Source organism: Rhinolophus hipposideros (assembly GCF_964194185.1).
Source record: "Rhinolophus hipposideros genome assembly, chromosome: X".
Classification (NCBI taxonomy): Eukaryota; Metazoa; Chordata; class Mammalia; order Chiroptera; family Rhinolophidae; genus Rhinolophus; species Rhinolophus hipposideros.
The window spans coordinates 104,650,026-104,673,435 of record NC_138046.1 but is presented as its reverse complement, the minus strand read 5'-3'; the positions used below and the strand labels follow the sequence as shown (position 1 = coordinate 104,673,435).

Below are 23,410 nucleotides of genomic sequence, written 5' to 3'. Positions count from 1 at the left end.
GTGGCCCTCATTTCTTCTGGAGGTGGTATCAGGGAGGCAAGGGCCTTGGTCTAATGGAGTGAGTCCAGTTTAGTCAAAGGAACCCACTCCCTGATAGGATTCAGGGCCGTGACACTGAGTGGGGATGGGGACCCCTCCTACGCAGATAGGAGATAGGAGGGGGCCTCGTAAAGCGCCAGTTCTGCTTACACACCTGGGAGACTGAGGCATGTTGACGTGACGAGTTGCACTCACTTCTTCCCAGGAGATGCAGGGAGGTGAGAGACCAGGTCAATGGCGGCAGCCTTAGGTCAGCAGCAGCAGAATTTCGTGTTTTGCCGGGTTGAAGACTGGGGGGATGTCGCACACCTATCAGTGGGGCCACAAACGATTCTCCCTATTGTCAGGGCTGGCCGGCCTGAAGGATACATGTCTGACAGGAGTGCCCTTCAGTCCTCACAGAAGTGTCACAGGGAGTGGAGGGTATTGCTCAGAGGGGAGTGGACCCCGGTCAGTAGAGGGAGAAATCTTAGAACCCATCATGAGTCAAATTTAGATCTCGAGTTGAGATCCTATTTGGGACCACCTACCTCAGGACTCCACCTGCTTGCAATAGCTCCACGCCTAGGGGACTACATTTGGTCACATAAGGTCAAATTCATTTTCTCCCACTTGGGCTCATGGACGTTTTCTCTTACTATGAGAAATTCTCTACTAGGAGCCAAATTGAGGTATCTCGGTGGAAACTCAAGCGACGAACCAACCCTGAATAAAAGGGACATAAAATTATCCATCCTAACCCAATGGTATCAGCATGAGAAATCCCAGGGAAGAACCTTCAGGTTACTATCCCACTTGTTTTATGAGGACTAAGGGACATGAGATCCTTAGTCTGAAGGTGTAGACACCAGTAAACAAAAGGCGAGTGCTGCCAAGCCTTACAAGGAGCCAGTGTGAGGAACTTGACTGATGTCTGAGGATCAGAATGACCTCAAGACAGAAAGGACCCCACTCCGCTCTCAGCACTAAGTGTCCCCTGCAGGAAGGTGATTGAGGCCCACCTTCAGTTCCAAGTCCAGTTCCAAGTTCAGGTCCAAGGGAGCTTTGAGGTGTCAATGTCAGAGTAGCAGAGGGGCCGGTGCCCAGACTTTGGCCACAGTTGACATGATAATAACAAATGTGAATTAGGGGGACCCACATGGCAGAACACAGGGATCCCCCTGCCAGCACCTGCTGACTTTTGAGTAAACCCAGGGCGGAGCTGCTAGGAGGCAGGGAAAGACTCACTCTTAAGGTGTCATGGTTTTTCTATGGCATTCTTAGTGGACAGACTGACCAGGAGAACAGAGTCCTAGTGGGTTCTCCATCAGTGCCCTCAGGGAAACTTTCAGAGACTGACTTCACTGCAGCCACGGTGAAATTGACCTGTTGCACGTGCTCATATCATCTCATTCCCCATCCACCAGGTACAAAATCACCTGTCCACTGACCCACTCTCCTGTCTACCTCCCAGATCACAGCCATCATGCCTCGCGGGCACAATAGTAAGCTCCGTGCTCGTGAGAAACGCCGCCAAAGCAGAGCTCAGACCCAAGGTCTTAAGGATGCGCAGGCATCTCCTGCAGTGAAAGAAGAGGCCGTTTCATCCTCCTCTCTTGCTTGTTGGGATGGTCCCTCCACCTCCGCTGTGGGTGGCACCGTCCCGGCGCCTCCCAATGTCCCAGCCACCACCAGTGCTGCTGCAGGTGTTTCCTGCAAAAGGTCTGATGGACGTGCCAGGAACCGCGTTAAGAAAAGTAAGAATTCCTCCCGGGCCTCTACATGCACTGAGAGCTCTCGCCAAGATCTTGTACATAAGAAAGCAAGTATATTGGTGCAGTTCCTGCTGAATAAATATAAAATGAATGAGCCCATGAGAAAGGCAGATATGCTGAAGATTATCCACAAAAGGTACAGGGAGCAATTCCCTGATATCCTTGGGAAAGCCTCTGAGAGCTTGGATCTGATCTTTGGCTTACAAGTGAAGGAAGTCAAGCCCAATAGTCACTCCTATACCCTGGTCTGCAACCCATATGATAACGGTGGAAGGAGTCTGAGCAGTGCTTGGCGATTTCCTACAAAAGGGATTCTGATGCCTCTCCTGGGGGTGATCTTCTTGAATGGCAACCGTGCCTCTAAGGAGGAAGTGTGGGAATTCCTGAATTTTTTGGGCATCTATGATGGAAAGAGGCACTTCATCTTTGGGGAGCCCAGGAAGGTCATCGAAGATTTGGTAAAGGAAAAGTACCTGGAGTGCCGGCAGGTGCCCAACAGTGATCCTCCATCCTTTGAATTCCTCTGGGGTTCAAGAGCCTACGCTGAAACCACTAAAATGAAAATTCTGGAGTTTTTTTCCAAGATCAATGGTACCAACCCCAGTGACTTCCAATCCCACTATGAGGAGGCTTTCAGGGACGAAGAAGAGAGAGCCCGGGCTGTTTCTGCAACCAAGGCTAGCAAAACTTCCAAGGCTAGTGGGCATTCCAAGTCCACATCCAGCCGCAGTTCTCACCCTGAGTGAGATGTGAGGTGGATACTTCACTATCTGCTTTGAAAGGCCTGTTAAGCAGTGTTCCTAATATGCACAAATATATTCTTTTCTTATCTTGTTTTGTTGTTTTGCATTTTCAGGTGCTTTGTTTTCAAAAGAAAGTCCATTTAGATTCAGAATGTAAGTTTATGAATGACATGGGTCATACTTTCATTGCTGTGTGTCAGATTTAGGAGTAAGATTTTGGTTTTTTTGAAATACACGTTGAAAATTCTTAAATCACTTTATGATCCAAAACAAGATAACATGGCCTTAGGAGAGGAATATCCTGGGAAATAAAGAACTCTACACTAAAATAGCCAGGATCAGAAAATTAGAAGGTATATGTAAAGATAGATCAAGTAAAAGTTGGTCAATTCTTGGTTTGCCTTACTCCATTTAGGCTTTCTTTTTGTAACTTTATAAAGATGTGTACCTGAAATTGCTTATGATCTTCAAGAATGTTCGAGAATGTAAATCATAATCTATCTCACTGTTCTTGGGTTTTATTTCACACAATCGAGTGAAATGATAATTGAGCATCACCACTTTGGAAGTCTTCATGCTTGCACTGGGGATGTTAGTCAAAGAAGACCCAGCACGTGCCTACACAATTATGGATTCCAGGAGAAGCTATCATAACAAAAGATGATGAGATACACTGCTTCATGAGGAACAAGTCAAGGGGCAGTAAAGGAGGGGTGCTGACAGCATATTACTCAGTTTTCATTGATAAGCAGAATTTTGGACACTTAAGGGGTTTGCTTTTTTCTAGAACACTGCATATTTTCTAACATCTCTCTTAGATTTAAAAAAAATAATTCCAGTTGGATCGATGGTAACATGTGAGGTCAAGATAATCAGTAATAGCTGTCATTCCCTAATGTCTCCATAGAAGACAGGCATGGTGCCATGCTTTCCATACATTACACATATTCCAGCAGTCCTACCAGACAGGATTTATCAGACTCTCTGTACAGTGGAGAGCCTGAATCTCACAGAGTTAGAGTCTGGTAATGTGCAAGGATTCACGGGGCTAGTAAAAGGCAAGGCTGGAAGTAAACAGCTGGTCTAAGTCATGGTGAGCCCATACTGTTCTTCTCACACCCTAGACACAACCTGTGCCTCTTATTTCAGATTTCCTCTCATTACTTCAAACATAACAAGTGGTGAAAGGAATGGCCTTGTGACAAACTACTGGATTGGAAAACATAGCCAGAACACTAAGAATGCCAAAATAATTGAGAGGTATGAACAAATAAATGAAAGACATTCTGTGACTTTATGATCATGTATATTTGCAATGTTAGGTAACCTTTACAGTTTATGTAACAGGAAGCTTTTCATCTAAGAGATAGCAAGAAAGATGAGGGCCCAACATAAGGAAACAGTGGAGACCAACACCCAAGAGTACAGGGGTTCTGAGGGACAACAGTCCTGTCTGCTCTCAGATACAAAGGGAACCAGACAAATCTGTATGGCTGAGCAAACCTTCCCTCATTCTTCAGACTTTTAAGGAGCATAAAAGCCTTGATCTAAGGGCAGAGTTCTCAGGTCAATAGAGGAAGGAGTATCAGGTTCACATGGAAAAGGACATGAGAAACCGGAATGGGATAGACGGAGTGACCGCCAGAACAATAGGATCCAATGAAGTCTCCCATCCCAATTGTTAGCCCTGTGAAGTTCAGAACAGTCCTAGTTGCTCGTGGCTAACACTGACTTTCAGTTCAGGTCCCTAGGAGGTGAGGATTTCACCAGAACGCTATTGCCTCACCACAGGAGAGAGTGGAGTCCCAGGAGGGAAACTTGAATAGTCAGAGTGGAGACCCAGCATGGGGACCACTCAACCCACACTTGACAAGGCTACACCTAGCCCCTCCTCTGCTGTTATCCCTGGGAGACTCAACTAGGCGCTGACAAGCTCAATTCCCCCTTAGATTCTGCATGCAGGGTCTCAAGGGAATGAGATATTCGGTGTACAGGCTGGCTTTTCAGCAGAGAGTGGAAGCCCAGGCATGACCGTGTCAAGATAACAATCCTGTATGAGGAGTGAGGCAACCAACTGTTCCGTAAGACATATGTCCATCTAATGCCCGCTTCTGCAGATGTCCCTGAGAGGTCACAGGCAGGGTCTTCCGGCCTCATTTCCTGAAAGGCGCTGGTCTCAGGGACTTAAACTCCTTGCACTGATGGGTGATACCCCATTAAGCAGAGGAACGGTACCTGGTTCCTAACAGCAGTCAACATGGTGACACTACATAATGATAAGAGGATCTCTGCCAGAAAGAAAGGGGCCACATACAGCCCCATCCCTGTAGTCACAACTGAGACCATGTCACATAATCAGGGTGACATAAAGAGTCATACTCAGTTTCTCCCACAACACCTCAAGGCTGGGAGGAACATCATCAATGTGGACAGCCACAGGTTAGCAGAAGGAAGGTTTCCAGATTGCGCCAGGAACCAAGGTAAGGATCCTGAATACTGAAAGGCCCACCCACGTCCTAAGAGTCGGATTCAGCACAGATTCTTTCCAGTAGTGCTAGCCTTGGCAGAACAGAGGCTGCTGAGGCCAGATGAGGCAAACCTCACCTCCTCCTAGGGTTTCACAGGGAATTGAGAGCCTCGGTATAAAGGTTGTGCCAGGAGTCAGAGTGCGGACAGTAAAGAGTGAGGAGACACACGACCCATATCATCCGTGGCCACACAGAATCTTCCCCTTTGTTAGCGCCAGTAGGACAAAGGCAGAGATGTCAGCCAGAGGGGCTCATTTGTTCCCACAGAGGAGTAACAGGCAAGTCAGGGTTTTGGTCTGAGGGGGGCGGTCCCATGTCAACAGAGGGAGGGATGTTAGGCCAGTCCAGGATCAAATTTAGGACTTGAGTTGGGTCCCTGAGTGGGACTATCTCTCATACAGCCTGAACCTGCCTGGCACAGCTTTCAATGTCGTGAGACCATAGATAGGTATGACCAGATAAGGCCACCCTTACCCCCTCCTGCTGGATCACAGGGAGGTGTGAACCTTATTATGAGGGATTAGTGTCAAGTAAAGGAGGAGCTGAGCTACAGGCCCTGCCAGGAGTCAAATCCAGGAGCCTGAGAGAAGATTGAGGGGTCCACACAAGTCTGAATATGGGAGACATGAGAGTCATGTCCCACCCTTTATATCAGCTGTAGAAGGCTCAGGTTAGGGCTATCAGATGATGCCTACTACTTCACATCTTTATATCAGGTCAAAAGGAGGTAAAATCTTTCATTTGAAAGTGTGGCCACCCGGCCTCAGAAGGCAGGGACATGATACATGCCAGACACTGCAACAGGTGCTTTACATTTACTACACACATTCCACCAATGCAACAAGATAGGGCTTATCAAACTGAATTCACAGATGAGGAGCCTGAGCTTCACTCAGGTTTTAATAATGTGCCAAAGTTCACATGGCTGGATAGTGACAGGGTGGAAACAGGCCCTAGATTGAAGTTAGTCTGAACACTCCTCCAAGCCTGAGGCCGACCTTGTGTTCTTCAATTCACTTTTTTTCTCATTACTGCAAAATGTATTCCAAGCAATAAAAAGTAGAACTCTGTGGCCAAACCACTGGATAGGAATACATAGCCAGAGAAACAATAATACCAAAATAAACGTGAGATATGAATAAAGGGGGAAAAGAGATAACATTTGCTGACAACACGATCACGTACGTATGTGATATCAGATAACCTTAAAGATCAGAGACTTAAAAAAATTGACCAATTCAGCTTCTTCTTTATAAAAAGTAAATCTACTAGTACAGAAGATTCCAGTTACATAAGACCTTTATGTCTGGCTGGAGAAGAAAAAGACTAGATTACCATGTTTAATTTTTCTTACAGCCTGGGGCCCCTGGTTTGTACTATGCATTTCCCATATCACATCACTCCCCAGACAGGGACACATTCTCTGCAAGGGTAGGAGTAGGGGTAGTGCTCAGTTTTCAAAGATGTGTGAGTTCCCAAGACGCTTTTAATTGAAATGACGAGAACCTATACGAGGACACCCATGAATTAGGACTGGGGAAAGCAACATCCCAGATTACTGGGTGTTATGAGGAGTCTAGCCCTGCATGTTCTGAGACCTGCAAGACTCCAGGCAGAGCTGTCAGGCTGCGCACCTCCTCACTTTTTCTTCATAGTTGTCAGAGACATGAGAGTTTTGGTCTAAGGAGGGCAATCTCAGGTCAGCAGAGGGAGGTGTCAGATACGAATGTGACATTCTTCCTAAAAGAATAAAGGAAGCACACACCAAGACACTGGGGTCCTATAGAGTCCAGTCCCTGCTGGCAGTCCTTGCAGATCCTGAATTCCATTACAGGATGAAGTATAAAGAGACTTTGATGGATGAGAAAGACAGAGCCAGAGATATAGTTGCAGCCAGCCCTGATACTACTGCCATGGCCAAGCCATGTGCCAGGGCCAAGTCTGGCAGCACCTCCCACATCCACTGAGGTCTCAGGGAGAGTCTTCAGTTATGTTTGAAAGGACAGCCCAACATATAATCTAGTTGAGCACCAGGGTGGAGCTGGAGGGAACACCTTGTATGTCCTTTTTTTGATCTTGCTCTGCTTGAGGAACTGGGAAATTTATCTGCTTTTGTGTTGTATCACACGTTTATAGCTGTTTTTCAGTATAACTATGAAAGTTCTGGGATTTTGTACAACAAATTGAAAATCCTTGCCTCTCTTTCCATGGTCCACAGCAAAGTAACATGTCATGTGGGTAGGGAATTTCTTGCAAATGTAAATGAACCTGCAGTAAAATTGTTGGGATCAAAAAATTTTAAAAGGTCTTGACTGAGTGGCATCATCAGCAAGATGGTACACAAGGAATTCCTAGCCCGGTTTTCCCATAGAAACACAGATCTAACAATGATATTAGTAGCAAAATACTTTTATGAGAGATCAATAATCTAATCAAAAGTTGCAATACCACTAGTGAGCATGAAACCAAGATCAGTTGGAAGAGATAGAAGAGCAACTTGACTTTACAGGCATCAGCCCAGCTCAGCACCAAGAGAGACAGTGACTCCTCCAGGTGTGGGGCGACAGAGAGTTGGGTGTATGTTTCATGTGTCCCAAAATCGGTTAGAAAAAATAAATTATTCAGTAGAGTTGCAGGATACAAAATAAACATGCAAAAATCAGTTGTGTTTCTACATGCTATTCAACCAACTTTTTGAAAAAGAAAGTAAGAAAACAATTCCATTGAAAATAGTGTCAAAATAGAATAATATACTTAGAAATAAATACAGCTAAGGAGGTGAAATACCTATACACGGAAAACAATAAGACACTGATGGAAGAAATTAAAGATGACACAAATGAAAAGGCATTACATATTCATGGACTGAAGAAATTAATATTGTTAAAATATCCATACTACCAAAAGCAGTCTACACGTTCAATGCAATCCCTATAAAAATTTCAATGGAATTTTTCACAGAAATAGAAAAAAATGAAAAATTCATATGAAACCACACAACGCCTCAAATAGCCAAAGTAATTTTGAGAGAGAGGAACAAAGATATACGTATCACACTTACTGACTCTCAACTACATTACAAAGCTATATTAATCAAAACAGTGCTATAATAGCATACAGACACATAGAGCATTTTTTCATATATCTGTTGACTGTATGTCTTCTTGACAGAAGTTTCTGTTCACGTTTTCTGCCCCTTTTTTTATTTTAATTGTGGAAGGTTGATTCTTTTTTAACTTATTGGGGTGACATTTGTTAGCAAAATTACATAAATTTCAGGTGTACAATTCTGTATTACATCATCTACAAATCCCATTGTGTGTTCACCACCCAGAGTCAGTTCTCCTTCCATCACCATATATGTGATCCCCCTTACCCTCATCTCCCTCCCCCCACCCCCCTTACCCTCTGGTAACCAGTAAACTATTGTCTGTGTCTATGAGTTTTTCTTTCTCATTTGTTTGTCTTGTTCTTTTGTTGTTTTTGGTTTATATACCATACATCAGTGAAATCATATGGTTCTCTGCTTTTTCTGTCTGACTTATTTTGCTTAGCATTATACTCTCAAGATCTATCCATGTTGTCACAAATGTTCCTATATCATCTTTTCTTACCACCGAATAGTATTCCATTGTGTATATATACCACAACTTCTTTATCCATTCATCTATCGAAGGACATTTTGATTGTTTCCATGTCTTGGCCACCGTAAACAAAGCTTCAATGAACATTGGAGCACACGTGTCTTTATGGATAAATGTTTTCAGATTTTTTGGGTAGATACCCAGGAGAGGGATTGCTGGGTCATATGGTAATTCAATTCGTAATTTTTTTTTAATTGGAAGTGGCTTAGGAAGAAGGTCAGCTGAGAAGGAAGTAAGTCTTGGATCCTCAAATTATATTTTAGGAGCTTTCTATTCCATCTACTGAGGAATTCTACCTCACATCGACACTGAAGAACATACTCTAATGGGGGACATAGTACTTAATTCTCCTTGCTGAGCAGCATTTTGCCTGATAGGGATTTCTTTTTCCTAGAGCACTGATATTCTCTCACATCACCTGGATTAAAAATTAAATCTCAGAGTAGTGCATTGAAACTCCAGGGGACAAGTTAATCATAGTACTGTAGGACCAGCATTCTTTAAACTCTAAACAGGCAGTTTGCATGCATGATACTCGTTCTCCCAGTACACAAGATACATCTTATGAAACCCATGCCACAGATGAAAAGACTGAGGTTCACAGAGTTTGGTAATGTGCCTAATTTCACATGGCTGTTAAGTGACAGGATTGGAACCAGACCCCTGGCCCGAATATGTCTGAAGCTTACACTTGTCCTCTGTTGCCAGCCTACAGACAACTCTGTGATCCTTAATTCACCTTTCCTCTCATTTCTCCAAAATGTGTATCAGATGATAAAAAGGATTCTGTACCCCAAACACTCCAATGAAATACATAAACAGAGTAATAACCGTATCAAGATAATTGAGGCTTCGGCATAAAGGAGAGAAAGAGATAGTAATTGGTGATAATGTGATCATGTACATATCTAAAGAAAGCAAACCTCAAAGTACAGAGGCTCAGAAAATCATTCCCAACAGCATCTTCCACATAGAAAGTTAAACCGAATCAACGAGGTGTACAAAGAAAGAAGCTAAGTCAGGGGGTGGGGTGACAAAGAAAGACTACATCAACGTATTTTTTTCTTTTCTCATTGACAGCAAATTCATCCTGCAGCTCTGCCTGTTGTTAGAGTGTCCCTATCTCACATCATTCCTGGGACAGTGACCAATTCACTGACAACACAGCAATAGGAAAGCAGTCTAGAGTTTGAAAAAATGTAGCCTTTCCAAGGAGGATTTTAAACAAGAAACACAGGACAAGATGAAGAGTGACTTACACGGGGGACTAGAGTGAGCAGCATGCCATGCACAGTTGTCAGCATGAGCGCCCCATCACTTACCCTTCAGGGTTCTCAAGGACTTGGGTCTCATTCCCTAGGAGAACGACCCGAGGTCAGTACAGGGAGGGGTCCCAGTCTCTGACACTGATGGAGGTGAGGACCCCGAATGAGGAATGAGGGACGCACCCACACAGAATACAATTGTGGTCCTCCAAAGCAGGGAGGATGAAATGGAGTCCTGTGCTGGTTTTCGCCCTGGGACACCCAGAAGAGCTTCCACCTGTGTGCACGCCGGGAGCCAGGACCCCTATCTAACAGGGTGGATCCCCAGTTGTGCAAAGGGTGGAGTCTCGCCCTTAACCGGAGTCCAGGTGACGGCCCTGGGTGCTCACGACAGGATGGCTCCCCAAAAGACGGAGGCTCGCAGGGTCCCACCCCTCTTGGCAGGCCTGCGAGGCCGAGCAGACAGCAGAGCAGTGCGCCCTGACTTGCCCACTGGACTCAGGGGACGAGGGCTCTGCTGGGGGCCTGGAGGACCCAGGTCGCCAGAGGCAGGAGTCGCAGGCTGTGAAGACACACAAATGAGGACCCTCAGCGAGGACTAGGGACGACCCACTCCACAACAATGGAGTCCCACGGAGCCCCGCCCTGGCTGTCAGCCGTCGGACATCCGGGGCAGCCACGCCGACGTGACTCGTGGACTTCCGCTTCGGAGCCCGAGGCGCAGCGGAAGCCCGAGCCCGAGCCCAAGCCGAGGCGGAGCCAGAGCTGAGGGCGTTGTACTGCTGCGCGCGGCGTCGGTTCCACTGACTGAGGATTCGCGGGACTGCTCTGGAGTCACGGTGAGGGACCTGAGTGGGAATTTAACAGACCACGGGAATCCCATTAGTAAGGTGGGCCCCATAAGCCTCCCCTGCGGACGGCGCTCAGAGGCCCCAGCCAAGATGTCGGCCTACATTCGGCCTGGAATGTGTGAGGGCGAAGGGCTTCCTCTTCGGGAGGAGCCCCCCTTCTACACACGCAGGACGTGTCCGTCCCAACACGATCCAGATGAGGGCCCGAGTGGGAACATAAGAAACCACGTCCCTCGCATAACGAAGGAGGGGGCCCCCCCATCCCTCCCCTGCCCACGGCGCTCAGAGGCCCCCGCCGAGATGTCGGCCTGGAATGTGTGAGGGAGAAGGGCTTCCTCTTCGGGAGGAGCCCCCCTTCTACAGAGAGAGGACTTTCAGTCTGAACTGCAGTCACGATGGGGACCAGGAGGTTTTATGAGCCAACGTCTACACATGAAAGGGGGACACCCAGTGTGGCGCTGCTGAGCTCAGCTCTAGGATTTACCAGGCACACTATAGGCTTAAAACGCAACTAATTTCCCCTCTGGCTGGAACTTAGGAGGTGAGGGCTAGAAGTGCCAGCTCCCCAGCTGAGCAGAGGAAGTCCCGGGAAGAGTTGGCAGGTTGAGGTGGCCCTCATTTCTTCTGGAGGTGGTATCAGGGAGGCAAGGGCCTTGGTCTAATGGAGTGAGTCCAGTTTACCCAAAGGAACCCACTCCCTGATAGGATTCAGGGCCGTGACACTGAGTGGGGATGGGGACCCCTCCTACGCAGATAGGAGATAGGAGGGTGCCACGTAAAGCGCCAGTTCTGCTTGCACACCTGCGAGACTGAGGCATGTTGACGTGACGAGTTGCACTCACTTCTTCCCAGGAGATGCAGGGAGGTGAGAGACCAGGTCAATGGCGGCAGCCTTAGGTCAGCAGCAGCAGAATTTCGTGTTTTGCCGGGTTGAAGACTGGGGGGATGTCGCACACCGTATCAGTGGGGCCACAAACGATTCTCCCTATTGTCAGGGCTGGCCGGCCTGAAGGATACATGTCTGACAGGAGTGCCCTTCAGTCCTCACAGAAGTGTCACAGGGAGTGGAGGGTATTGCTCAGAGGGGAGTGGACCCCGGTCAGTAGAGGGAGAAATCTTAGAACCCATCATGAGTCAAATTTAGATCTCGAGTTGAGATCCTATGTGGGACCACCTACCTCGGGACTCCACCTGCTTGCAATAGCTCCACGCCCCGGGGACCACGTTTGTTCAGATAAGGTCAACTTCACTCTCTCACACTTTGACTCAGGGAGGCTGCCTCTTCCTATGAGGAATTCTCTAGCAGGACACACATTGAGGAACCCGAGGGAGGACGCAAGGGACCAACCAACTCTGAAAAGAGGGGACATGAAAGCATCCATCCTAACCCTTTGATATCAGCGCAAGAAATCTCGGGGAACGGCTGTCAGGTTGAGCATCCCCCTCACTGGTTTTATCGGGACTAAGGGAGGTGGGATCCTGAGTCTGAGATGTAGGCTAGAGTCAGCAAAAGGCGAGTGCTGCCAAGCCTTACAAGGAGCCAGTGTGAGGAGGTTGACTGACGGCTGCGGACCCAAATGAACCCAAAGTGGGGTCAGAAAGGACCCCACTCCGCTCTCAGCACTAAGTGTCCCTTGCAGGAAGGTGATTGAGGCCCACCTTCAGTTCCTTCTCCGGGGTCTAAGGGAGCTTTGAGGTGTCAATGTCAGAGTACCAGAAGGGCCGGTGCCCAGACTTTGGCCACAGTTGACATGATAATTTTGAATGGGAACTAGAAGGACTCCACATGGCAGAACACAGGGATCCCCCTGCCAGCACCTGCTGACTTTTGAGTAAACCCAGGGCGGAGCTGCTAGGAGGCAGGGGAAGACTGACTCACTCTTAGGGTGTCATGGCTTTTCTATGGATTCTTTCGGGACAGACTGACCAGGAGAACAGAGTCCTAGTGGGTTCTCCATCAGTGCCCTCAGGGAAACTTTCAGAGGCTGCCTTCACTGCAGCCACGGTGAAATTGACCTGTTGCTCGTGCTCATATCATCTCATTTCCCATCCACCAGGTACGAAATCACCTGTCCACTGACCCACTCTCCTGTCTGTCTCCGAGATCACAGCCGTCATGCCTCGTGGTCACAATAGTAAGCTCCGTGCTCGTGAGAAACGCCGCCAAAGCAGAGCTCAGACCCAAGGTATTAAGGATGCGCAGGCATCTCCTGCAGTGAAAGAAGAGGCCGTTTCATCCTCCTCTCTTGCTTGTTGGGATGGTCCCTCCACCTCCGCTGTGGGTGGTACGGTCCCGGCGCCTCCGAATGTCCCAGACACCACCAGTGCTGCTGCAGGTGTTTCCTGCAAAAGGTCTGATGGATGTGGCAGGAGCCGTGTTCCGAAAAGTAAGAATTCCTCCCGGGCCTCTACTTCCACTGAGAGCTCTCGCCAAGATCTTCTAGATAGGAAAGCGTGTATGTTGGTGCAGTTCTTGCTGTATAAGTATAAAATGAATGAGCCCATGAGAAAGGCAGATATGCTGAAGATTATCCACAAAAGGTACAGGGAGCAATTCCCTGAGATCCTCTGGAAAGCCTCTGTGAGCTTGGATCTGATCTTTGGCTTAGAAATGAAGGAAGTCAAGCCCAACAGTCACTCCTATACCCTGGTCTGCAACACAGATGATAACGGCGGTGGGAGTCTGAGCAGGGCCTGGCAATTTCCTCTAAGAGGGATTCTGATGCCTCTCCTGGGTGTGATCTTTTTGCATCACAACTGCGCCTCTGAGGAGGACATCTGGGAAATCCTGAATATGTGGGGAATCTATGACGGAAAGAGGCACATCATCTTCGGGGAGCCCAGGAAGCTCATCGAAGATTTGGTGAAGGAAAAGTACCTGGAGTGCCGGCAGGTGCCCAACAGTGATCCTCCATCCTTTGAATTCCTCTGGGGTTCCAGAGCCCATGCTGAGATCACCAAGATGAAAGTGCTGGAGTTTTTGTCCAAGATCAATGGTAGCACCCCCAGTGACTTTCCATGTCTTTATGCAGAGGCTTTGAGAGATGAGGAACAGAGAGCCCGGGCCACTGCTGCCACCATGGCTGGCACTACCTCCAAGTCCAGTGGGGTCCCCAGGGCCACATCCAGCCGCTAAACTCCCCTGAGTGAGATCTGAGGTGGATACTTCACCGTCTGGTTTGTGAGGCCTGTTAAGCAGTGTTCCTAATATGCACAAATATCTTGTTGTCTAACCTAGTTTTTGCATTTTTGTGTGGTGGTCTTTTCAACAAAGAGTTCATTTAGATTCAGAATGTAAGTTTGTGAAATGACGTGGATCATACGTTCATTGCTGTTTGTCAGGTTTAGGAGTCAGACTTTGGTGTTTTGAAATACAATTTGAAATTCCTTAAATTACTTTGTGATCCAAAACAAGATAACATGTCTTTTGGCTAGGAGTGTCCTTGGAAATGTGAAGAATTCTACACCAAAATAGTAGGGAAAAGAAGATAAAAAGACATACAGAGATACATCAAGTAAAAGTTGGTCAGTCCTTGGTTAGCCTTACTCATTTAGTCCTTATGTAAGTTTAAAAGATATGTACCTGGATTTGCTTATGTTTTCCAAGCATGTTTGACAATATAAATCACAGTGAATTTACCTCTCGTTGGTCGTGCCTTTTATTTCACACAATCGTTAATTGAGCATCATCGCTTTGGAAGACTTCATGCTTGCACTGGGGATGTTTAGTCAAAGCAGACCCAGCGCGTGCCCATGTAATTATAGATTCTAGAGAACCTATCGTTAGAAAACAGGGCGAGATACACTACTTCATGAGGCAAGAGGCAAAAGGGCAGTAAGGGGGGTTGCACACAACATATTACTTAGTTTTCATCGATAAACAGAATTTTGGCCACTTAAGGGGTTTTCCATTTTTCTAAATCACTGCATATTTTCTGACTTCTCTTAGATATTAAAAAAAAAAAAAATTCCAGCTGGATGGATGGTAACGTGAGGTCAAGATAATCAGTAATAACTGCCATTCCCTAATGTCTCCATAGAAGACAGGCATGGTGCCATGCTTTCCGTCCATTACACGTATTCCAGCAGTCCTACAAGACAGGGTTTATCAGACTCTCTGTAAAGTGGAGAGCCTGAATCTCATAGAGTTAGAGTCTGGTAATGTGCAAGCATTCAAGGGGCTCTAGGAAATGGCAAGCCTGGAAGAATTAGACAGCTAGTCTGACCCACGGTGAGCCCACAATGTTCTCCTCACACCCTGAGACACAACCTGTGCCTCTTATTTCAGGTTTCCTCTCATTACCTCAAAACATCGAGTGGTGAAAAGAACGGCCTTGTGTACTAACTACTGGATTGAAAACATAGCCAGGACAGTAAGAATGCCACAATGATTGAGAGGTAGGAACAGAGAGCCAATATTCTGTGACATTATGATCACCTACATTTGCAATGTTAGATAACCTGAAAAGGTCAGGAGCTCTGAAAATCATCCGGGACAATCTCTAATTTGTGGAAAGTAACTGTGCCAGAACAGAAATTACATGAGAACCTTCATCTGACTGATAAAGACAAGAAATAGATCAATGTATGTTTTTCCCAGACAGAACATAAGCTGTCCTGCGTCCCCGTCCACGTGCTACAGTGTCCCTACCTCACATTACTCCTGGAGAGGGACACATTGTCTCCAATGTTTGCAGAGCAGTAACTGTTCAAGACTTTGCAGAGACGTGGAATTTGCCAGGAAGCCTTTCATCCAAGACATAGCAAGCAAGGTGAGGGCCCCACGTAAGGGGCCTGTGGAGACCAACACCCCAGAATATAGGGGTTCTGAGGGACACAGGTCCCATCCGCTCTCAGACACACGGGGAACCAGACAAATCTGCATGGCTGAGCAAAGCCTCCCTCATTCTTCAGACTTCCTAGGGGCATAAAGGCCTTGATCTAAAGGCACAGTTCTCAGGTCAGTAGAGGAAGGAGTGTCAGGTTCTCACAGAAATGGACGTGAGAAACAGGAATGAGATAGACGGAGTGACCCAGCCAGAACAATAGGACCCAATGAAGTCCCTTCCCAGTTGTCAGCCCTGTGAGGTTCAGAACAGTCCTGGTTGCTCGTGGCTAACACTGACTTTCAGTTCAGGACCCTGGGAGGTGAGCATTTCGCCAGAACGCTATTGCCTCAGATCCGCAGAGAGTGGAGTCCCAGGCGGGAAAGTTGAATAGTCAGAGTGGAGAACCATCGTGGGGACCACTCAATCCACACTGGACAGGGCTACACCTAACCCCTCCTCCGCTGTTATGCCTGGGAGGCTCAACTAGGCGCTGACAAGCTCAATTCCCCCTTAGAATCTGCGTGCAGGGTCTCAAGGGAATGAGATCCTCCGTGTACAGGCTGGCTTTTCAGCAGAGAATGGAAGCCCAGGCATGACCGTGTCAAGATAACAATCCTGTATGAGGAGTGAGGCAACCAACTGTTCCGTAAGACATATGTCCATCTAATGCCCGCTTCTGCAGATGTCCCTGAGAGGTCACAGGCAGGGTCTTCCGGCCTCAATTCCTGAAAGGGGCTGGTCTCAGGGACTTAAACTCCTTGCACTGATGGATCATACCCCATTCAGCAGAGGAACGGTACCTGGTTCCTAACAGCAGTCAACATGGTGACACTACATAATGATAAGAGGATCCCTCCCAGAAAGAAGTGGGCCACATGCAGCCCCGTCCCTGTAGTCACAACTGAGACCGTGTCACGTAGTCATGGTGACACGATGAGTCATACTCAGTTTCTCCCACAACACCTCAAGGCCGGGAGGAACATCATCAAAGTGGACAGACACAGGTGAGCAGAAGGAAGTTTTCCAGATTGCGCCAGGAACCAAGGTAAGGATTCTGACTACTGAAAGGCCCACCCACGTCCTAAGAGTGGGTTTCAGCACAGATTCCGTCCACTAGTGCTAGCCTTGGCAGACCAGAGGCTGCTGAGGCCAGATGAGGCAAACCTCACCTCCTTCTAGGGTTTCACAGGGAATTGAGGGCCTCAGTGTAAAGGTTGTGCCAGGAGTCAGAGTGCGGACAGTAAAGAGTGGGGAGACACGCGACCCATATCATCCGTGGCCACACAGAATCTTCCCCACTGCTAGCGCCAGTAGGACAAAGGCAGAGATGTCAGCCAGAGAGGCTCATTTGTTCCCACAGAGCAGTAACAGGGAGGTGAGGGTTTTGGTCTGAGGGTTGCGGTCCCATGTCAACGGAGGGAGAGATGAGAGGCCTGCCCTGAAGTCAAATTTAGGACTTGAATTTGGTCCCTGAGCAATATATGGTATTGGTAAATGCAACATATGGTATTGGGAAAATTGAATACCTACATGCAAAAGAGTTGAAGTGCAGGTTTATCATACATCCTACTCAAAAATTAGTGAAACATGGGTTAAACACTTAAAAATGAAACCTGAAACCATAAAATTCCAAGAAAATAAACACAAGACGAACAACTGGCTCACCTTTCATTCGGAAATGTGTTTCTTTTTTTCATATATGACACCACAAACAATACAGGAAGTACAAAAGAGAAAAAGAAAGACTGTAAACTAAATAACTCTGTCCAGCAATGGGAACAATTAACAAAATGACACAGCAATCTATGCAATGGGAGGAAAAAGCTGCAAACCATACAGCTGATAAAGGGTTACTATCAAATTATGTAGGGAGCCCATATATTTCATTAGCCAATTAATCATTTAAAAACTCACTCCACTAAAACGTGAGCAAATGCTCTGAATATTTTTCTCAAGATGACATACAAATGGACAAGAGGTATATGAAAACGTGACCGGCACCACGAATCATCAAGGATATGGAAATCAGGACCACAATCAGATATCCCCTCATACCTGTTAGGATAGCTACCATCATACAGACAAGCCTTAACAAGTGTGAGTGAGGTTGATGAGAGAAAGAAACGTTCTACACTGTTGGAGGGAAAGTAAATTGGTAAACCCATCAAGGAAAACAGTTGGGAAAGTCCTCCGAACATTATTAAACTGGAACTACCACATGATTCAACAATCCCACTTCGGTTTGTATACGAAATCATATCTCAAAAAGATAGCTGCACACAACTATGTTCATTGCACCATGATTCACAATAGCCAATTATGTAAAAAACAAAAAAACCCACAGATCCATCAACACACAAATGGATTTTAGAACAGGTGATATATACGTACAATGGAATATTCTTTACCCTGAAAAATAAAAGATCCTGTCATATGGGACTACATGGATGAACATGGGGGACATTATTGTAAGTGAGTAAGCCAGTCAAACAGTGAAAAATACTGCAGGATCCCACTCATATGAGGTATGGAGAACAGTCTGACACATAGAAACAGAGTAGAATGGTGGTGGCCAGGGCCTGGGGGTAGGGGGAAACTAGGAGTTGCTCTTCAACTGGTGTTGTTTCAGTTATGCAAGATGAATAAGTTCCAAAGATGTGATGTAAAACACGGAGCCCATATTTAACAATACTGTAGTGTGCACTTGAAAATCTGTTAGGAGAGTGGTTCTCTCGTTAAGCATTCTCATCACAACAAAAAGAACAGAGTTAACTGTCTTTCTCTCTCCCCAAGTAGAGAGTAATCTGATTAAGTGCAACCATTTGGAAATGATAACTCTTTCATCTTAGTGGGACTATAAATGCAGCAGCCACCATGAGAAGCAATATGGAGGTTCCCGAAAAAATTAAAATAGAACGAGCATGCAATTCACCTATCCCACTTCTACATACCCGTCCAATGAACAGAAGTCAGGATCTTGAAGAGAAACCTCAATGACCATGTTCCGTGCACCATTATTCACAACAGGCAGGAAACGGTAAAAAAGTCACTGTCCACTGATGGATAAACAAATAAAGAAAATATGGTATTACACACATGGAGTATTGTTCAGCCTCAGAAAGAAGAAAATCTTGCCATTTGCAACAGCGCAGGGGAACCTAGAAGACATTATGGTAAGTGAAAATAAGCCACACACAGAAAAACAAATATGTGATACCACTCATATGACGAATCTAAAATACTCAAACAGATAGAAGCAGAATAGAATGGTGGTTGCCAGGAGCTGGGAGGAGGTGTAATGGGGAGGTAGCGGTCATAGGATACAAGTTTCAGCTGCATAAGGCAAATAAGTCCTAGAAGGGTACTGTGTATCACAGAACCTATAGTCAATAGTATGATATTGGATGCTTAAATTTTTGCAGTGAATGAAGGAAGGAGGATATTAATAAATAGATACATACATACATATATACATACATACATACATACATACATACATACATACATAAATAATAAGAGAATAGAAACTTTTGAAGGAAAGAGATATGTTTATGGCACACAGTGTCCTGATGGCCTAAGGGTGCATACTTGTGTCCAAACACACCAAGTCGCATATGTTAAATGTGCAGCTCCATGTGTGTCAATCATACATCAATGAAAGTGTTTTGTTTTCTTTTTTTCACGAAAAGGGGAAGGTGTTTTGTCTCCTTTGGAGTTGTAGTCTCAGCATACTGCCTAGGATACAACAGGCACTTTATAAATATTTAATTAATGCAACCCAAAAAAGAGAAGGACTATATATGAGGAAAAATTGGCCAATTCTTGGTTTGCCTAATTCCTTCCAGTGTTTCTTCTAGTAAAATTCGAAGATATACCTGGGTTTGCTCAGACTAAAGGAACGTAAGAAAAATGAAATCCTAATGAATTTCACCTCATGCTCAGGGGATTGTTTATTTCCCAACCATTAATTTAAACTAGGCACTCTAAAAGGATTCATGCTAGTACTGGGGATGGTTTCCAAGAAAAACCAAAACACTCCAAAAAAAGAAAAAAACCTGTGAAAACCTCAAAGGAGTACATAGGCCCTGCCGATTGAATTTCAGACTCTGGCAGCTGCTCTCATGTGAAACAATTGTTGCGATATACACTACGACATAAGGAACAAGTACAAAGGAAGGGTGAAGAGGGGAGGAGGTTTGAGTTGAAAGCAATTAAGTGGAAATGTCATGAGGCAAGGTAGTTTGGGGTCTGAGAAAACTGCAAATGCTTCAGTGGGAGTTGATTTTAAGGGAGCTTGCGGGGTGGGCTAGATGACACTCCGAGTAGTGAGCAGGGGCCAGAACCCCACTCAGACAGAGGGCCTCAGAGATGAAAGACAGCCTGCAAAGAAACATTGTCCGGAACGCTCACTTTGGGATTGTACGTAAAACACAGAAAATCTACACCTAAGGTAGGGAAGTAAGGTGCCTTGTCCTCCTGCGCCAGTGCAGGTGAACACAGAACACGGACTAGATGTTGTATGCTCATCATCACCTGGGAGTTTCTGAGCAATAAGGGTGATACTCCCTTGGAGTGGGATGCCCAGAATGCACTGGACTGGCACTGTACACCCTGCGTTGGCGACTCATAGACGGCTCCATTAAAAAAGGCACTCATTTGGCTCATGGTGTGTGTAATTTGGAGAAGTGTAGCCAGGGCCTGGATTTTCACTGGTGGTAAAGGAAACAAAGATAATGGTGACTTAGAAGGGACGGCCGCCGGGACGGAAGGTATTAGTCAGTGACCAAACTTCCAAGAAGTGGGAGATCTGGCTTGTGAAGATCTCAGCCTGAGCGCCCCGTCACTTACCCTTCAGGGTTCTCAAGGGCTTGGGTCTCGTTCCCTAGGAGAACGACCCGAGGTCAGTACAGGGAGGGGTCCCAGTCTCTGACACTGATGGAGGTGAGGACCCCGAATGAGGAATGTGGGACGCACCCACACAGAATACAATTGTGGTCCTCCAAAGCAGGGAGGATGAAATGGAGTCCTGTGCTGGTTTTCGCCCTGGGACACCCAGAAGAGCTTCCACCTGTGTGCACGCCGGGAGCCAGGACCCCTATCTAACAGGGTGGATCCCCAGTTGTGCAAAGGGTGGAGTCTCGGCCTTAACCGGAGTCCAGGTGACGGCCCTGGGTGCTCACGACAGGATGGCTCTCCAAAAGACGGAGGCTCGCAGGGTCCCACCCCTCTTGGCAGGCCTGCGAGGCCGAGCAGACCGCAGAGCAGTGCGCCCTGACTTGCCCACTGGACTCAGGGGACGAGGGCTCTGCTGGGGGCCTGGAGGACACAGGTCGCCAGAGGCAGGGTCGCAGGCTGTGAAGACACACAAATGAGGACCCTCAGCGAGGACTAGGGACGACCCACTCCACAACAATGGAGTCCCACGGAGCCCCGCCCTGGCTGTCAGCCGTCGGACATCCGGGGCAGCCACGCCGACGTGACTCGTGGACTTCCGCTTCGGAGCCCGAGGCGCAGCGGAAGCCCGAGCCCGAGCCCGAGCCGAGGCGGAGCCAGAGCCGAGGGCCTTGTTCTGCTGCGCGCAGCGTTGGTTCCACTGACGGACGATTCGCGGGACTGCTCTGGAGTCACGGTGAGGGACCTGAGTGGGAATTTAACAGACCACGGGAATCCCATTAGTAAGGTGGGCCCCATAAGCCTCCCCTGCGGACGGCGCTCAGAGGCCCCAGCCAAGATGTCGGCCTACATTCGGCCTGGAATGTGTGAGGGCGAAGGGCTTCCTCTTCGGGAGGAGCCCCCCTTCTACACACGCAGGACGTGTCCGTCCCAACACGATCCAGATGAGGGCCCGAGTGGGAACATAAGAAACCATGTCCCTCGCATAACGAAGGAGGGGGCCCCCCCATCCCTCCCCTGCCCACGGCGCTCAGAGGCCCCCGCCGAGATGTCGGCCTGGAATGTGTGAGGGAGAAGGGCTTCCTCTTCGGGAGGAGCCCCCCTTCTACAGAGAGAGGACTTTCAGTCTGAACTGCAGTCAAGATGGGGACCGGGAGGTTTTATGAGCAAACGTCTACACATGAAAGGGGGACACCTAGTGCAGCGCCGCTGAGCTCAGCTCTAGGATTTACCAGGCACACTATAGGCTTAAAAAGCAACTAATTTCCCCTCTGGCGGGAACTTAGGAGGTGAGGGCTATACGTGCCGGCTCCCCAGCTGAGCAGACAAAGTCCCGGGAAGAGTTGGCAGGTTGAGGTGGCCCTCATTTCTTCTGGAGGTGGTATCAGTGTGTCAAGGGCCTTGGTCTAATGGAGTGAGTCCAGTTTAGCCAAAGGAACACACTCCCTGATAGGATTCAGGGCCGTGACAGTGAGTGGGGATGGGGACCCCTCCTACGCAGATAGGAGATAGGAGGGGGCCACGTAAAGCGCCAGTTCTGCTTGCATACCTGGGAGACTGAGGCATGTTGACGTGACGAGTTGCACTCACTTCTTCCCAGGAGATGCAGGTAGGTGAGAGACCAGGTCAATGGCGGCAGCCTTAGGTCAGCAGCAGCAGAATTTCGTGTTTTGCCGGGTTGAAGACTGGGGGGATGTCGCACACCGTATCAGTGGGGCCACAAACGATTCTCCCTATTGTCAGGGCTGGCCGGCCTGAAGGATACATGTCTGACAGGAGTGCCCTTCAGTCCTCACAGAAGTGTCACAGGGAGTGGAGGGTATTGCTCAGAGGGGAGTGGACCCCGGTCAGTAGAGGGAGAAATCTTAGAACCCATCATGAGTCAAATTTAGATCTCGAGTTGAGATCCTATGTGGGACCACCTACCTCGGGACTCCACCTGCTTGCAATAGCTCCACGCCCCGGGGACCACGTTTGTTCAGATAAGGTCAACTTCACTCTCTCACACTTTGACTCAGGGAGGCTGCCTCTTCCTATGAGGAATTCTCTAGCAGGACACACATTGAGGAACCCGAGGGAGGACGCAAGGGACCAACCAACTCTGAAAAGAGGGGACATGAAAGCATCCATCCTAACCCTTTGATATCAGCGCAAGAAATCTCGGGGAACGGCTGTCAGGTTGAGCATCCCCCTCACTGGTTTTATCGGGACTAAGGGAGGTGGGATCCTGAGTCTGAGATGTAGGCTAGAGTCAGCAAAAGGCGAGTGCTGCCAAGCCTTACAAGGAGCCAGTGTGAGGAGGTTGACTGACGGCTGCGGACCCAAATGAACCCAAAGTGGGGTCAGAAAGGACCCCACTCCGCTCTCAGCACTAAGTGTCCCTTGCAGGAAGGTGATTGAGGCCCACCTTCAGTTCCTTCTCCGGGGTCTAAGGGAGCTTTGAGGTGTCAATGTCAGAGTACCAGAAGGGCCGGTGCCCAGACTTTGGCCACAATTGACATGATAATTTTGAATGGGAACTAGAAGGACTCCACATGGCAGAACACAGGGATCCCCCTGCCAGCACCTGCTGACTTTTGAGTAAACCCAGGGCGGAGCTGCTAGGAGGCAGGGGAAGACTGACTCACTCTTAGGGTGTCATGGCTTTTCTATGGATTCTTTCGGGACAGACTGACCAGGAGAACAGAGTCCTAGTGGGTTCTCCATCAGTGCCCTCAGGGAAACTTTCAGAGGCTGCCTTCACTGCAGCCACGGTGAAATTGACCTGTTGCTCGTGCTCATATCATCTCATTTCCCATCCACCAGGTACGAAATCACCTGTCCACTGACCCACTCTCCTGTCTGTCTCCGAGATCACAGCCGTC

The 23,410-nt window shown here is 47.7% G+C and overlaps 2 protein-coding genes across 2 annotated transcripts; both read left to right on the top strand.

Annotated features, from left to right (window-relative positions):
- Positions 1–1,504: 1,504 nt before the first annotated feature.
- LOC308495137 (melanoma-associated antigen B4-like) lies at positions 1,505–2,539 on the top strand (the record flags this gene model as incomplete). The annotated part of the gene is made up of 1 exon (XM_081043066.1): positions 1,505–2,539. One exon carries the CDS (start codon positions 1,505–1,507, stop codon positions 2,537–2,539), a length of 1,035 nt encoding a protein of 344 aa, XP_080899192.1.
- A 10,401-nt stretch (positions 2,540–12,940) lies between these two features.
- On the top strand, positions 12,941–13,960 carry LOC308495136 (melanoma-associated antigen B4-like; the record flags this gene model as incomplete). The annotated part of the gene is made up of 1 exon (XM_081043065.1): positions 12,941–13,960. One exon carries the CDS (start codon positions 12,941–12,943, stop codon positions 13,958–13,960), a length of 1,020 nt encoding a protein of 339 aa, XP_080899191.1.
- Positions 13,961–23,410: the final 9,450 nt, after the last annotated feature.